Raw genomic sequence first — 16698 nt, 5'->3', positions numbered from 1 at the left:
ATGAATGCATATTAACTGTTTTAATTTGCCACTAAATGAACAACTCTGACCTCTATTAGGATGGTAATTGTAGCCGAAACCAGCCCTCCATCCCTTTAATTAGTTTAGGAAGTCTTTCGCCTGCTACCAGCCTACGAAGTCCTCATCGCCAAGATTATGATTTGTTGGTAATACTAATGCTGTATTTTGAGTGGCACTTTCAGAGATGTATTTATTTTAATTCATTCAGCGCTTCATTCATTTTCCTTACCACTTATCCTCACAAGGGTTGCGGGGAATCCTGGAGCTTATCCCAGCTGACTTCGGGCCCCAGGAGGGGTACACCCTGAATCGGTGGCCAGCCAATCGCAGGGCACGAGGAGACAGACAACTATTCATGCTCACACTCATACCTAGGGACAATTCAGAGTGTTCAACTAGCCTACCCTGCATGGTTTTAAGATGTGGGAGGAAACCAGAGTACCCCTAGAAAACCTACACAAGCCCGGGGAGAACATGTAAACTCCACACACTGAGGACCAACCTGGGATTGAACCCTTGAACCAGAACTGTGAGGCCGACACACGAACCACTTGGCCGGTGGGCCGCCTTTATATATTCATATTAATAAATTTATACTCACTGATGGTGGAATTGGTCATTCGCCTGACTTAAGTGTAGGCAGTGTGGGATCGATTCATGGGTGAGTATGACTGGTTTTCTGTCTTTTTGTGTGAGCTGCAACTGAGTGGTGACCAGTTTAGGTTATAGTGTGCATCATCCTAATGTCACTTGGGATAGGGCCCAACATCCTGTGAGCCTGAGAAGCGTAATCAGTGTCGAAAATTAATTAATAATTAATTCATAATATACATATTTTTGACTATCGTGGTGTTAGTTTGCAGAGGTGTACAAATGCATTGTAGAATCAAACTTAAAGCTATTTGTAGTGTTTCTGTCACCTGAAATGAGAGCCCAATAATACAATAAAGCAAAAAAACGAGTAAAGTTAAGTGCTAAAGAAATCATTTTTATGTGCTATTGTGCTGTGCTTGTACTCATATTAGAAACAGTAATAATAGAAAATGGACGTTTTCATGTCATACATTTTCTTATCCATTCGCAATATTTACAAAATTGTCATCCATACACCTCCAGCAAATCTGCTTTCCTTGCTGATTTTCTAGACATGGTTTTTCACATGGAGACAGTATGAATTTTGAGGATCAAATGATCGAGAAATGATAGTGTATACATTTTATGGTGTATTCATCTGCATGTGTGCTTTATAGACTATTTGTTGTAGAAATTGGCTTCTCAGCTAATACACAAATCAAAAAATCCTTAAGCAACACAAAGAACATCAAGAAAATCTTGTTCCAATATGCATGTTCTAATTCAATTGTTCAATTGTTTGAAAAAAACATGGACTATGCGGCAAGGTTAAACTCATTCATTCTCACTTATATTGCTCTGTCCTACAAAAAGCTTTCTTAGATATCGTGGTGCATGAATAAATTAAAGCAAAAGGAGAAATAGACTTGTTAAAGAAATAGATCCCAGAACTGAGCATTAACTATATATTTATGTCATGTGCCAACATTTTCTTCTATTAAGGCAAGATTTAGATCAATTTATTGAACTGTGACATTAAACTGAGAACTTTTTGTGCTTCTTTAAGCAGATAACTCCACTTTTTATATCTGTCTGATTTTATCCGAGACTAATTTACCCTTATTTTAAAACGAAACAGAACAAAAAACTCAAGTACACCTGACTGAACTTACATATTTTCTGCTTGGATAAATTGAAATGTTTATATTAAATCACTAGTAGACCACACGCATACTCAATCACTAACCATGACATGAAATTGACACACACACAGTGCAACACCGATGAGACCTTCTCACCCAGCTGATGCAACCTAACTGAAATTGACTGCAACGTAAAAAAGTTGCTCAACACAGTGACACCTGCATCACACTTTAGACGTGGGAAGTCACTCAATCACGCAGCAGAAATAGCTTCCTTATTGGATATTGAGACGGCTCCGTACGATTGTAGCCGTGCATGCCCAAGACTCATGTACGAGTGTTTGTGTGCACTTTGAGCTAAATGAAGAGATGTGAATCTGAGCGATGTCCTCCTTTCTGAATCCTCATTTCCTGCTCGGATAGCTCTACCTTATCCTCCCCGCCCGCCTCACTTTGTCCATCCTCCACTTTCTCTGTTCCAAATCAACCCATTCTGCCACTTCTCATCCATCCTACCGGTCCTCTCCCTCACATCGATCTGTATTAGAAACAGGATATGAGGAACTATGCTATCTTATCATAGATCAGAGAGCGAGAGAGAATGAGTGAGGGGGAATGAAGGACGGCAGATGGGAGAACATGTTTTGGAGGCCAAGAGACAAAATGGGAGAAAGCAAGAGAAGACAGAAAACGAGATTCTCTCATGTCTCTCCTGTTTCAAACACAGGGCTAGGGGGACATAATTGGACTATCAATTGAGCTCCGATAAGACCCACACTAATGACTAAATGAATGAGAAAATAAATGAATCAAACAAGGTCTTGAATGCTAATGCAAGCAATATGAACATTGCCTGGCCATGATGTTAGTGAAGCTGCTAATTGAAGGTGTTGTGGGTTAAATGCAATAATCAGAGCATGTGATCTCACTCAACCTAAATATCTATCAGTAGTTCAAGGATAAACACTAATGTTACAAACCCTTATGCAAGCTGTGCCCTTGTATGGGTTGTACAATGGAGATGACAATTTATCCCTCAGGTGCAGATGGTTTAGCACCTTGTGTGCAGGCCTGGCTCTGCCCTTTTTCCTGGACTGGCAGTATGTGGTAAGAGTCGAACCTTTCTCGATGTGACAGACCCTGCTGCTATGGACACCAACTCCACGGTCGATTCTTACAGCCAGGTTCCTGCGTATCACCATATGCCCGACTGTGTCTTCACCTTTGCAAAATCTCATTGAATGGATGAGAACACACACACACACGTCTACTCGTTGGTGCTGGCAAGAGCAACACATCCTGACCTCTAGCTGTTCTACCTTGGATAAGCAGAAGGGAAGCAAATGTACTGTAGAAGGATAAGTGACTTTGGGGTCAAGAAGTGAAGCTTGAAGCGGCTCCACATTGTGAAAACATTCATGAAAGACCAGTTATTTGAACAGGATTATGATATCAAGTAAATAGTACTTTGCCATCACTTTTATATTGCGACACAGTCTCTCAATACAGGGAATTGTTATTCACAAGAACCTTTTTATGTTCCTCAAACAAAACAGTTTCAAAATGAGATGGCCTCTTTCAAGAAATCTGATTTTAATGAAATGCAATCTTGTTTGTGAGTGCTCTATGCGCACACCGTGGCAGAGTGATTGCCTTTTCAAAACAACTGTTATTCAGCAATCTACAACCAGCAGTCAGGCTACAAGTAAGCAGGGAGCGAATTGTGTATTTTGTAACTGTGATCAGGATTAAACTGCAGTCAAAGTACCACCTGTGTGTGTGTGTGTGTGTGTGTGTGTGGGCCCGTAAACATGTAACATCTGCCATCACCTCCATCTTTGATGTGTGAAAGATCAAGCACATTTCTTTCTCTTCTTTCCTGTGTTCACATTCAAACTGCAAATTGTTCTTCACTTTTGTCATCGTTTCACTGCTGTGTCCTTCACAGTTGCTCCGTCCTTTTTCTGACTCTGTCACACTCCCTCTGTTCTCTGCTCGCTGTGATCAATTAAGAAACATTAGTCCCACTGATATTCCTGGCGACATAACCTCAGGAGGCTTCTTTCTCCTTCATCTCTCCTCACTTTCTTCTATCTGCACCTGGCTGTCTCGTCACTCCAAAAACTAGCTTCCATTACTTGACTATTTTCTCTGGGAAGCCAGCAACAAACCATTTTTGAGTATATCGCCTCTCCCCAATTGCAGAGTATTTTGCCCTCGCCTCATATGGTGCAGACTGTGACATAGCGGCCCCAACCTCACTCCTCTCGGTGTCTTCAGTCATCAATCCTCTTTTCCTTTCCCGCTTAAGTTTTGGCAACATGGTGACATTGACACATCTCCCTTCTTCCCATCTGCCCTCTTTGCTCCAAACTCCATTACACCCATTTCTCGTTTTTTTGCCCTTTTGCCTTACACTGTCGGCAATGTGCCCTGCACAATGACGGACCCACATCTGCTCTTGTCTGCTAGCGGCTCACCTGTATCCTAGCAACCTACCTTTCCTTTTGCGCTGGTGCTTGGAACACTTAAAACAGACTATGGGAAGCACGCTTTTCCATTTTGGAATTTACTCAAAGCATGCATGGGGCACCACACTAAATGCTGTGGATTTCTCATACACAACGTTTTGCTAGATAAAGTCGAAATACTGTCAGGCTGTTCACATATTTCAATTTCTCAAAGAATGTCTGAGAAGCTCTGCTTGTGTCCTCAAAAACTAACCAGAAAGAAAACATGCCTGAGGGCCAATACACTTACATAGTTGTACAATGAGAACCAAGTTACACGTGTTCATCCTGTCGCTTGTGCTCACACAAAAGCGCTCATGCACCAACAAAGAAGAAAAGTGCTGTTCAGGCACATGTGTCCTGGTGTAATTTATGAGGGGGGGCCCTGGCCGAGTGCCTCGGAGACATCCTCTTCACGCTGCATGGCTTTGGGCACTCTGTTCAATCCCGCCTGTAAGCACCATGATCTAGATACATGCACACGTGCGCATCACAACAACAATGTAGAAAATCCCTCTCTTTCGACTAACACTCAATTCATTATTACGGGAACAAAAAGCTAGGTAAACACAACGGTTTCAGGCTTGGCAGCTCTACTAGAGCTCTCTTTTGCTCAGACAAAACATCAAAACCATTCCTTTACAACAGAAAAAAAAGGTTTTTAATTTTCCAAATTAACATTTTACATTACATGACAAATTATAGCCATCTTGACAATTACTATTCTTATTGTTTGAAATAGTAAGAAATAATAATTAATGAAAACTGAATGTATTTTTCTACTAGACATGAGCAAATTAAAGTAGTTCTTGTTATTTCAAGCGGGTAACCAATTTATCTAAAACCTCATTAAAATTGCAACACACTCAAATGCATGAAACTCAACCGAGGGATTTTAGCTATCACAGGAGTGAACACAGAGAGCATCAGACATCCTGGCTTGAGGGCACATTAAGGCATGTAGATAAATAGATTCTACGAGGGAAACGGGAGAAGGGGGTAGTGATCAATCAATTCTCTTCCATGCATGGAGACCCGCATACCCTCTGATGGACAGTAGAACTAAAAGCAGCATAGTTTCCTGCAATGGTCGTCCATTTGGGTCCTTTCAGATAATCAAAATGTGCATGCAAACTCCCAGCCCCCCAAAATACGATGTGTCCAAAAATGATAAATGATTTGCATTTACAGTATGTGCTAGTTAAGCATAATGGGGGAGCAATTTGAAGAGGACAGATCCCCCTGGCTACCTCAGCTGCCTAGCTCCATATGTGGTTGTCCACTGTAGTGTGACCGTGAAAGCCCAGGAGAGAAAAGATCTGTCTTAATGCCAGGGGCAAGGGGCCTTGATCTGCTCAGGAGGATTCTCAAGGGCACTCTGTGGGGAGAGGTGAAGTGCGCCCACACACACCCACACCCACACACACACACACACACACAAGGACCTAAACACGGCTACATGCACCAATATGACAAAGACACACAAACACACGCACACCCCCACAATCTGAAATGTGCACCGTTTGCACAGTGGCAGTTGACAAATCAAGGCAGGGAGTTTGGAAGCTACAGATGGATAGATGGTTTGTAATGTACTGTAGATAGATGAATATCAATAATGTAAGGCAATCTAAATAAATCATTTGAAGATGATAAAGAGTGAGGCTGGAGCATGTATTTTTGCAGATGTGATGTTTGCAATGGCTTCGCCACCCCTCTCTGTTGATTCTTGTCTCTCTGGGTTGAGAGGTCAAACAAGCGCTTGGTAACACATCTGCCTGTACCACATACCAGGGAAACATTCTTTGTCTGATTATCTCCCTGTTTTGGATTCTAGTGAATCACGTAAAAAAGATGGTATTTATCTGTAATAGATTATAATTAAGAATTCTTTGACTGTCACGACAAAACAGTCGCACAATTGTGCATGTGTGGAAAATAAATCATCTGCTTCAAAGCAAACAATGAAATGTGCCTAAAATTTTTGAGTCAGGGCGTCAGACAGTACACAATAGAACAGCACACAGTAGGACGGCACAGATTGACTCCTATTCAACCCTATTCTACTGTCGTGGATTAGCAAGTAAAAGACCATCTTGGGCTTAGTGTGCACCAACCGTCTGAGCCGCTGTTGGCTTATGGATTCACAAAGGACTTGTTCCCAAGGTAGTGGACATTAAGGATTCCCATGTGAATTATCTGGGCATTACCATACTACAGAGAAAAGTCGCAAGTCAGCTCAGAATGTGCATGACAGAAGTTGCTAGGTTTTATATTCACAGCAAGCGAGTGTAAGAAATCATTTATGCGACAAGAAATGCATTGTTTCATTATACTGTTATTGCCCTTTAATTTTAATTTTTGTACCATTTTTTTTCTAACTTACACTGCACTGTGTTCTATTTTTAACGTTGTATCAACTAATCTAATATGTAGATGTAGATTTAGGCAGGCCCAGGGGCCGAGTGGTTAGCGCGTTGACCTCACAATCCCGGGGTCGAGTATTTGATTCCAGGTTGGTCCTCACAGTGTGGAGTTTGCAAATTCTCCCCGGGCTTGCAAGGGTTTTCTCCAGTTACTCCGGTCTCCTCCCACGTCCCAAAAACATGCAGTGTAGGCTGGACGAACGCTCTAAATTGCCCTTAGGTATGAGTGTGAGCATGAATGTTTGACCGTTTCCTTGTTCCCTGCGATTGGCTGGCCACTGATTTAGGGTGTCCCCTGCCTGGTCCCCGTAGTTGGCTGGGATAGGCTCCAGCACCCCTCACAGCCCTTGTGAGTATAAGCGGTTCAGAAAATGAATGAATGTGGATTTCTTTAGACGTTTCACTCTTCAGTTCAGTCTGGATGGCCATCTTAAACAGTATCCAACCCTGCTAGAAACGGGGCTCCTGTCTTTCAAAAGCAGGAAATTAAATTTCTTTGAAAAATAGTAGTCAAAGAACTCTTACCGATGAAGTAGGACAATAAAATGGCCAGCAGAACAGCTGCGGCAATGGCAGTCACCGCCGCACATTTCCAGCTGCAGTACTTGGACGGCTTCTTTAGCTTGAACGCAGAGCGAGAAAAGGTGTTTCTAGGTAGTAAGCGAGGGGGCGGAGAATACACCGTTCCAGAAGTGAGAGGGTAGCCAGGGGAGGAGCTACTGAACAATGGGGTAGTCCCTGACGATGTCTTGAATAAGAAGTGCCTGAGGAAAAGAAAAGACATGTAAAATGTTAGTTACATGATGTGTATGGTGTCACAACAACAGGGTGATTTTTCTAAAAATAAAGTATATGTATGTCGATGCAACTCTAATTGCTCCTGCGTGGAAGAAAAGCGGAGGCGGTAGCTTTTGCTAAAAAGCACATGAAGGCTCCAAAAGTCTTTTTTCCATGGACTGAAGCTTTTATGTGTTGGAGCGTGTGAAAGAATGAGCGGAAAAGATATTATCACACAATGAGATAGAAGAAGAAAAAAGGTATGTTTGGAGAAAGATTTGTGAGGAAAACATAGATTGAGTTTTTAGACTTGGGTCGTATGTGTTCAGTTCTTGGCTCAAAGCTCCTCTCTATAGTACATTTTCTGTCATTTCAGAGACTGACTGAATAACCTTAGGGCACAAACTTCCATTAATTATTTGGTTTTCCTCTAATTTCTTTGCTTTGCTTCACACAACTTCAAGTATATTTCTGAGCCTTTATATAGGTACTTTGTATGGCAGCTGTGGACAATATTTGCTTTTCCTTTTCTTCCAGTCTCAATGGCCGACTGGGGTCAAGGAAACGAGAGAGGACAAAGGAGGAATCGAAACCATCAGCCCTTCGCTCATATTACGCATTATCCTCTGCTATTGCTGCACCTGCTCACATAACAAATTCTTCAATCACACGTTTCATTCTCTTCGTTACTCATTTCCATGACTATTTTTCTGAATTCCCAAAGCAACTTACATTATGTATCCCTTCGTGCTCCTACAAAAGCATTTACTATAAACTCTGGCATATTTCTATCTGGAAAGAAAAATATAGATATAGAGAAAAATAAACAACATGAAGAAACTTTTTACAAAAGACAGCAAGTAGAAACCAGCACGTCTATTCTCAGGACTTCTTCAGCTACGGACTGATCAGATGATGTTACGTCCCTCTATTTAGCCTTAAAAATGACTGAAAACAGTTTAGCAGACATGTATCGTTGTGCCCTGACATTGGCAAAGCTGGGCCCCCCAATAAAGTGAAAGCATAAAATAAAGGAAACCTCCAATGGAACGTAAAAAATACTAAACAGCCCTAACCCTCATGTCGATGTACATACAAATGTTTACATTTTAAATATAGCATATAAAGATATTCTGTACCAGCTAAAGGTACAGCAAGGGTACCTATGTATCTAACACAAATTGGTAGAAAGTAACATTAAAATGGGTCTCTTCATTCAATATCCTTTCTTGTCTAACACACACACAAATGGTGCAATACACTGGTTTCCAGGCAATAAAAGACAATTTTTAGAGACATTCGGGAATGGAGTTTGTATTTTCTCCCTGTGCCTGTGTGGGTATTCTCTGGGTACTCTGGTTTCCTCCGACATCCCAAAAACAAACTACTGTCACAGTTGACAGTGTGGCAATCAGAGACAGACAACCATTCGCACTTAGTCAAATGACCCCTGAGTGGGAATCAGTGCCCGCTGCCCACACCAAACTCACAAATGAACCACTACTTTACCACCATTTTATTTTATCTGGGTAGTTCTTCCAGCATAATTCTAGGGATGAGTGTTGCAATTGAGACATGAGTGACTTTAGTGTTTTTCCCTGACTTTGCGTTATGTTTGATTCAGATTAGGCAAGGAGGATCAGACATAATCCGACACTGTTATGATGATGGCTATGCAAAATATGTTTAGCTACACTCAAAAATTTATCCTTTCGGTGCCCTTAATAACTATTGTTTCATAACATTATATCTACTAAGTCAGTGAGACAGGTGATGTGCTCAGAACATGACAATACTGTGGGAACCACATTCCATTCTCGATGAATTATTCAGCCAGCCTATATTGTCTTCCACCCTCTCATCATCACATGCCACTGATCGCCGAATTGCCACCCAGCTGGATTCCTCTCTTTTTCTACTTCCATGGTCCTCTTTTTACCTGTCAAGTAAGTTTCAAGACAACAGGGAAAACAGGCTGGAGAAAAGGCAACAGATAGAAGCAGAAAGAACGCTTGCACAAAGAAACATGAACTTATTCTCTAGACATAACTGCCTCTTAGTGACACATCCATTAATATTAATATGCATGCATCGGCTTCCACAACCCCAAATGTACACGCACACATGTATCAAGGTCAACCAGAGTGTGCCTTTGCTTCTACTCATTTTCACCCCCTGTGATACTGCTGGCAGAGACAAAACAAAATGCAACTGATTTGTACAACTAAAGGAAATTGTCCCTAGGTATGAGTGTGAGCGCTAATGGTTGTCCGTCTCAGTGTGCCCTGCGATTGGCTGGCAATCTATTCAGAGTATCCCCTGCCTCCTGCTAACAGTTGGATGGGATATGCACCAGCACCCCATCTTGTTACCACCTGATGATAACGGGCATGGGAAATGAATGAATGAAAAGGACAATGCTTGCATTCCATGTGAGACAATCCACAGAATATGACACATGCATTTTTGTCGTTCTTTAGATTGACTACACGTAGAGGGGCTGCTGTGAGCTTAGTGTGAGATAAAAATATGTCTACAAGCTATACTAATTACTACTAGGAATGGGAAGTGTCTAATGTACTCTGGGGAGGTAATTGACATTGATTTATGTAGCAGAGGACCACGGAGGATTTTTATCATAGTGGGCAGCTGGCAATCATAGCTCTGTATCATTAAGCTTGGTTATTTGTGTGTGTGCTTGGATCTGTGTGAGCAATTTGGAATTGTCCTCGGTGGTCTAGCATGGAAACGTCACACATAATTAGAGAGAGCTGACAGAGACCCCTCAGCTACACCCTTTCCTCCCGCATGGCTTGAAGCAGCAAGTAACGGCTGCTATATAACACACATAACGCTCATGCACACATTCATTCACGAACTGATGCACGTTTAAATGCAAGGACTCCTACCCACGCAGAAACAATCAGAACTGATGTGGGTTTTCTTTTATGAGATTGCCCTGCATGTGCTTGAAAACACTTAATTTGCATCTACATGGAAACAAAATGAGAAGAGAGGATGGACAGGGGGGTGAAGATTAGAAGAACGGATGATATATTTTCACTGCCTTGCAACCCCATTGAGAGAAAAAAAGGACCTGGACAATTAACCACAGAACAGAGAGCGTGCTGGGTAATTAGCAGGAAGTCAACGCTAGCATTTCCCCTGACTGCAGACGTTTTTGCAATCATGCGCGTGTCTTTATTTGTTTAGTTCACAAACATGTGGTTTATGTGGATATTACTCAGGGAATCACATTCATCAAAAGAGAAAAAATCGGAAGTCAACTCTAGATGGAGCCTGATCTGTGTATAAAAACCACTAAACCGCCGGGCCCTACTGGAGAATTGTTTGAGACTATAATTGTTGTAATTCGTACAGATAATTAAGAACAGATGAAAGAAGAACAATGGCTATCCATTTGATACATATTCTTGTATCAAAAGGAAGCCATGATTGCTTTTGAAATATTAAATGCGTTAAATTTACCTCATATAATGTGCCTGTATCCTGTATATTTTACTTGTTAATGCTACAATGCAATAATAATAACAACAATGTTCAACAGACACAACTTAAAACAATTGTTTTTTAAAATCCCATAACAAATGAAGATCAAAGACCTAGATGAAATCAGAAAATAGTGAGTAAGTCTTGTCTAATACTTAGACTAGTGGTAAAGTATATAGCGAACTCTAACGCTATGAAGATACAAGTCAAGGGCCTATTTCAAGGAATAAAAAGGGAAGGGGAGTGAAACCTGCTATGGTGCCAAAGTCAGTGTATTATTCTAAGGTGTTTGTGAATAACAGCAGGAAAAGTGTGAGTGTTAAACCCTTTCATCTGGAAAAGCGTGGGAGTTCAAACACCTCCCGCAATTTATTCCACTCCAGTCATTCCAAAGCTATTATTTTCCTGTTCCATTGTTTGTGTTGTTTGAAGCAAATAACTCTGATGAGCTAAAATCATGACCTTATGCTGAGGGAATAAAGTGACACATTGTTTGTAGATGCACTTAACAGCCTCTGTTTTTTTTCTCTTTGCAGATACATATTTTGCTTGATTCCATATCCTCTGCAATTCTTAGGGGTAATGTTTGCCAAATATGTTCCACATTAACACATTTGGTGCTAACCTAGGAGATCAACCTCCTTTCTGACAAATTGTAATCATGGGAACCATAGTACTAAAACCAATTAATTTTCGCACAGTGCCAAAATAACAGATGACTCCCTGGAATGGCTGTATTTTGTCGTTTAAAAATATATTTTTTAAATTGTTGAGAAACTTTCCCTTTATTTACAGACAACAATGGCTGAATGAAATTTTAGCCTCAACGTTAAATAAAATATCAAAATGAAGGTCAGAAGTCCAGTGATTGGGGCGATACCTTATGAAAAATACTGACATGGTATTCCTACTGTGACTTTGGTCAGTGTCTGAATAGTCGGCTTATTGCTCTGTGCATATTTTAAAGGAAAGCAAACCAACTGTATTAATACATGTACATATAATGTAAAGCACATGAGCTACTGTTCTTTCCTTTACTGTGGAGTCGTTATGTTTAATACCCCTGTGCAGATTTTCAGCTGTCTGTGGTAAAGGTAAATCGTTATTGCTAAGCACTTTTGAACATGTCTCATTTTTTGGCATTTTCTCAGATGTATGAAATTGAATTATCTTCAAATTTGAAGGACAAAAAAAAGATTCATTGGTCTATTTTAATCATTTTAAAGTAGCACATTAGGACTGCCTGTTTTGTATTGGTTAAATGCCTCATGTACTATATTCATATGCAGGTCCATAGAGGCATGAGCAGGCACATGCTTTGAGTATAAAGCTCAAAACTAAAAACCCATATCAGTTTCTCAAGGGAGGGATGGACTGCAAATCAGGTGTTTTATCACAAAAACACCAATAATATGAATGTGCGCTCATTTTCAAAGCAAGGTTTTTGCAGTCTAGTCCAGAAACACACAATTCCAAATAAATTCAATAGTTTTATCTCACACCAAGAGGAAAAAAAACATGTTATGGCATCTACCTAGTTTTCTTTTTTATCTTCTCTCTCTCCCACCAAACAATCTCCTTCTCCTTTTTTTCATTTCCTTATGCATTTCTCTCTCCCACCCCAACCAAATCCTACAGTTAGTTACTCCTTCCTATTTCCTTGGTTCTATCAATCTTGCATTCCCAGGTTATATTTCTTTGCCATAGATCTCTTCCTGCCTAGTCTGTTTCCATCCCTTCCTCCCACTGCCAGTCATCCAGACTCTAGGGTGTTCTGAGGTGATCAATCTTCATCCTCCCGGGGCTGTCACATTATAGGGTCAAGCAAACACATACACACATGCACACCATTGCAACGAGTGGATGACAAATGCCAAAATTTACATATGATTCAAATGAGGAAAGTTTGCATTCAGGCAACAGAGAAAAGCACTTTGGTACTGATAAACACAGACAAGCATAGGTGTCCTGTGTGATTTAAAGTTTTTTTCTTCTAAATTATTGTCATTATTACTATTTTACAATCAAATAAATTGACATGATGCACACATTTCTTTGGTTCTCAACCAGTTATGTAATCTTACAAAAACATCATTGTTCCGTTTCCAGTCCATTATGGAAGTTGAAATTTAGGGTACAAATTACAATTTATTCATTACTTCCAACCTATCCAGAACCAAAATTTGAGACTGCAGGGTAATATAGCAACAGCCTTGCATGTTTCTATCACATAAAAAAGCTAATAGCAAGACTATAAGCCACAAATCAAAATTCCAACAATGCTTAGTCAATCATTTGTTTATGTTACCACTATGATAACACAACACCTACTGTAATTTTTAACCAATGTTTTAATAATATTTAGTCATTATGACAATAATGATATCTGCAAATTGTCCGTACTGAAAACCATAGCTACATCGGACTTCCACATGCATCACTACAGACCAAGCATGAAGCTGCGATCAGTGAAGCTGAATTAAACATAGCCAGGCCTCATTAATGTTGCAAAGGGCCAGCACACTGGGGAACACATGCAAAACCATCAGCGTTGGAAGACTGTGCCCAGCAGGAGAAACATAACTACAGCTTACAGAGTAAATGCTCAAGAATGTGCATGCAAGTAAGCATACATATATATGTGTGTATATATATATACATATATATATATATATATATATATATATATATATATATATATATATATATATATATATATATATATATATATATATATATATATATATATATATATATATATATATATATATATATATATATATATATATATATATATATACAACACATGCCTTATGAACTGCAATGGCCTGGAGGAAGGGCCCACCCCATAAGTGCTTTCGCGCACAGGGAAGAGAACATTTGTAAGACTAAGGGAAAGGTTTGCAACTCCTCCTTCTTCTCAGCAGGTAGCACAGAGACAGAGTGAAGAATAACGGTAGTGTGCTTCAAGGTGTTTTTCCTCATGAAGAGGAGGTTGAAGTAAAGGCATTTGATAATCATATATATATATATATATATAATTTTTTTGTGGACCACTTCATTAGCAAAATGTGTTTTTAGCATCAACAGTATTAGTGTGACTACCAACTCATTAGTTGTAGCTCTGGATGACTGTATTTTTGTATCTTTTGCAATATTCCTGCCAAACATTCCCCTAAAACCTCCAGGACCAGCATTACTTACTCCACAGCATTTATTATTTCTCCCAACAGATCCTTCTAACACCATCACCCTGTGCTGACAGCAATGTTATTTAGCCGCATGTCTCTCTGGCCTTTCATTCCCCACTATCGATTACTGAGCTCCGCTTACTACCATTGGCTTTGGATATCAATATCAGGTGAGCAGATTTATTGTAAAAATAGAGGGAAAGAAAAAAATGTATGACCTGGTTTCCAGAGGGACATTGCTGTTGAGCACCCAGCTGTCTTGGAGCTGCACGGACTCTGGTGTGGTCGGTCCGTCACCGGATCCTGGAGCTGGAGCATGAATGGGGTTACGACCCCCTCTCAGGGTGTTTCTGTTCAAGCTGTTTGCAGACTGGTGCGACAAGGTGTGATGGTTGTGTGGTGGTGGCAGTGGAGGCCGTAATTTGGACTGGGTGTGGTGATTGGCCACCCCTGGAAGAAGACAAAACAAATGATTAAAGACAAAAAAATCAAACAGCTCACAGAGGAAATAACTTTTCGAGAGTTAAATTCAGTAAGAAACCATTAGTGCCTCACACTGGGTAATCAAATTGTTGACGCGGGTGTCATTTTTTAATTGTGAGAAATCATTCAAAAAAAAAATCAATTCATTCAAATTTAAATCCCAGCAAAACATTAATTACCACAGCTTTTTTATCTTTATATATATTGTTCAATGTTTTAGCAGCACTTTAACTTTACAGCAGAGGTAATGTGTATGCATTTGTTTGTGTGAGCAATATTATAGCACTCAGCATAGAATGCTCTTCCCTCATCCTTGCTCTCAGACTTGGGCGAAACATGTCAGCTAGAATCTAATACTGGCCCTTCCAGCACTGAGCTAATGGACTGTTGAGTGAGAGAGCTGAAAAACAAACCCAGATGACCCAGACAACAACACCCATTCAAACATCCTATTTCTGTCTGAGGCTGTGTGCATCATAACCATGAGCTTGTATTATTGTTTCTGCATAGAAATCGATAAAGCAGATACTGTACAGTAAGCGCAAGATATATGTATATATATTTTTTACATGCATACATACATACACACGCACGTCTAAGCTTACACCCGTTACAAACTGTTATTTAATATGAAATTAAGATATCTTTGAACTGTCCACATATTCCTTTCTCTATATCGAACACATTGAATTGTAAAATATTCCAGTGGCTCCCTTTGCATGTTACTTTACTTATTTCATCCATAGGCAAGAACCTTCATACAGTAGATACACCTTGAAGTGGCATCAAAGAAATCTCTCGCAACACAGTCAAATATGGTATCATATACTCAACATATTCTTGAATTTGATGAGGAAATACAAAGCAAAAGAATATGAGATTTGTATTGTCTAATTCTCTCCTTCAATATTTATTTTTAATAAGTATTCAGGGCAGATACAGGGCAATGGGCTCCCTTGTAATTCCCGCTGCTTGGAAGGTGACCTGCTTCAAATACCACAGGGATGGGTGCCACCGACATGGCGTTGTGGAACATATGCTTGTGAAAGAAAGGAGAGCGGTGAGGCGGTGGCCTGACCTAATCTTAACAAAATAGACACCACACATCTGTTTGCAAATACAGAAACTCTCATAGGAGAACAAACACACATCTATTTGCATACACTCGCTGATGCAAAGTAAAACACTCCAGCATTTTAAAAAAATTACAAAAACAAACTCTTAGTTTATACTTATGCACACAGAGTGTAGGAAAAATATGAACAGGTAGACGTTCCCTGTGTATTGCTTTTTTTCCACCTTTGTAAAATAAAGGACAATGACAACTACAAAAGCTTTACAAAAATGCATAAAATTGGTATAACAATACTACAAGTCTGAAATATAGCCTTTGGCGCTGTTTAGCACCTCTGGTTCACAGATCTGTCCAAGGGTTGAATCTCTGTAAGGCTTTCCTTTGTAGCATTTTTCATGCATGTAAACATCTAATTTAGAAACCCTCTCAGCCAGTTCCTGCCCAAAATCAACTGCAATATGTTCCACCCAGCCCAGAGTCAGATTGAGAAGGAATAGTTTTAAAAATTGGTGGTGGCCACAATACTGGAAGGCAACTCTAGTTCTGAGGAGGATTATGTATGACAGGGCTCTAGTTAAACATAGTTTAATTGCATTCAAACACATTAAAATTTCACAGTGAAACAGAGCAGTACTATGTTTATAACTTACAATTGACAGTGTTTATGATTTTTAAAACTAAAATCTGTGACGGAGCCACAGTTTTATGGAAGCATAATAGAACTCACATTGCTTTTTTAATCAAAATTAGGCAGCCCATTAGACATTGTATTATTTCCCTTTTCATTTTGGCCTTCTAATTTTTCGTGCAAAAAGAAGGGAACAATGCACTAGATAAAAGGCATTTCCTACAGTAAAGTATACTGAGGATGAAGTATTATAAGTGATTGTTTGACTAAATTAGTATTGAAGGAATAACATGCATTATTTGACACATTCAAAATGTGTTGCAATGTTATATAAGACGTCCAATTAAGAAGCCTTACAGCCC

At 39.8% G+C, this 16698-nt stretch overlaps 1 protein-coding gene across 1 annotated transcript in view; it reads right to left on the bottom strand.

The window, feature by feature from the left end:
* The window catches only part of LOC144082081 (teneurin-2-like), a 163469-nt gene that overhangs the window by 38999 nt on the left and 107772 nt on the right, over positions 1–16698 (bottom strand). Inside the window, exons 6-7 of the mRNA XM_077608915.1 lie at positions 14369–14600; positions 7198–7436 (exon numbers count right to left, since the gene is read on the bottom strand). Coding sequence (XP_077465041.1) covers positions 7198–7436; positions 14369–14600 — 471 coding nt within the window. The remainder of the gene's footprint in view (positions 1–7197; positions 7437–14368; positions 14601–16698) is intronic.

This window comes from Stigmatopora argus, chromosome 9, assembly GCF_051989625.1.
Source record: "Stigmatopora argus isolate UIUO_Sarg chromosome 9, RoL_Sarg_1.0, whole genome shotgun sequence".
In the NCBI taxonomy this organism is placed as follows: domain Eukaryota; kingdom Metazoa; phylum Chordata; class Actinopteri; order Syngnathiformes; family Syngnathidae; genus Stigmatopora; species Stigmatopora argus.
Note: the sequence above shows the minus strand (reverse complement) of the source record. Positions and strands in the feature narration are given on the sequence as shown.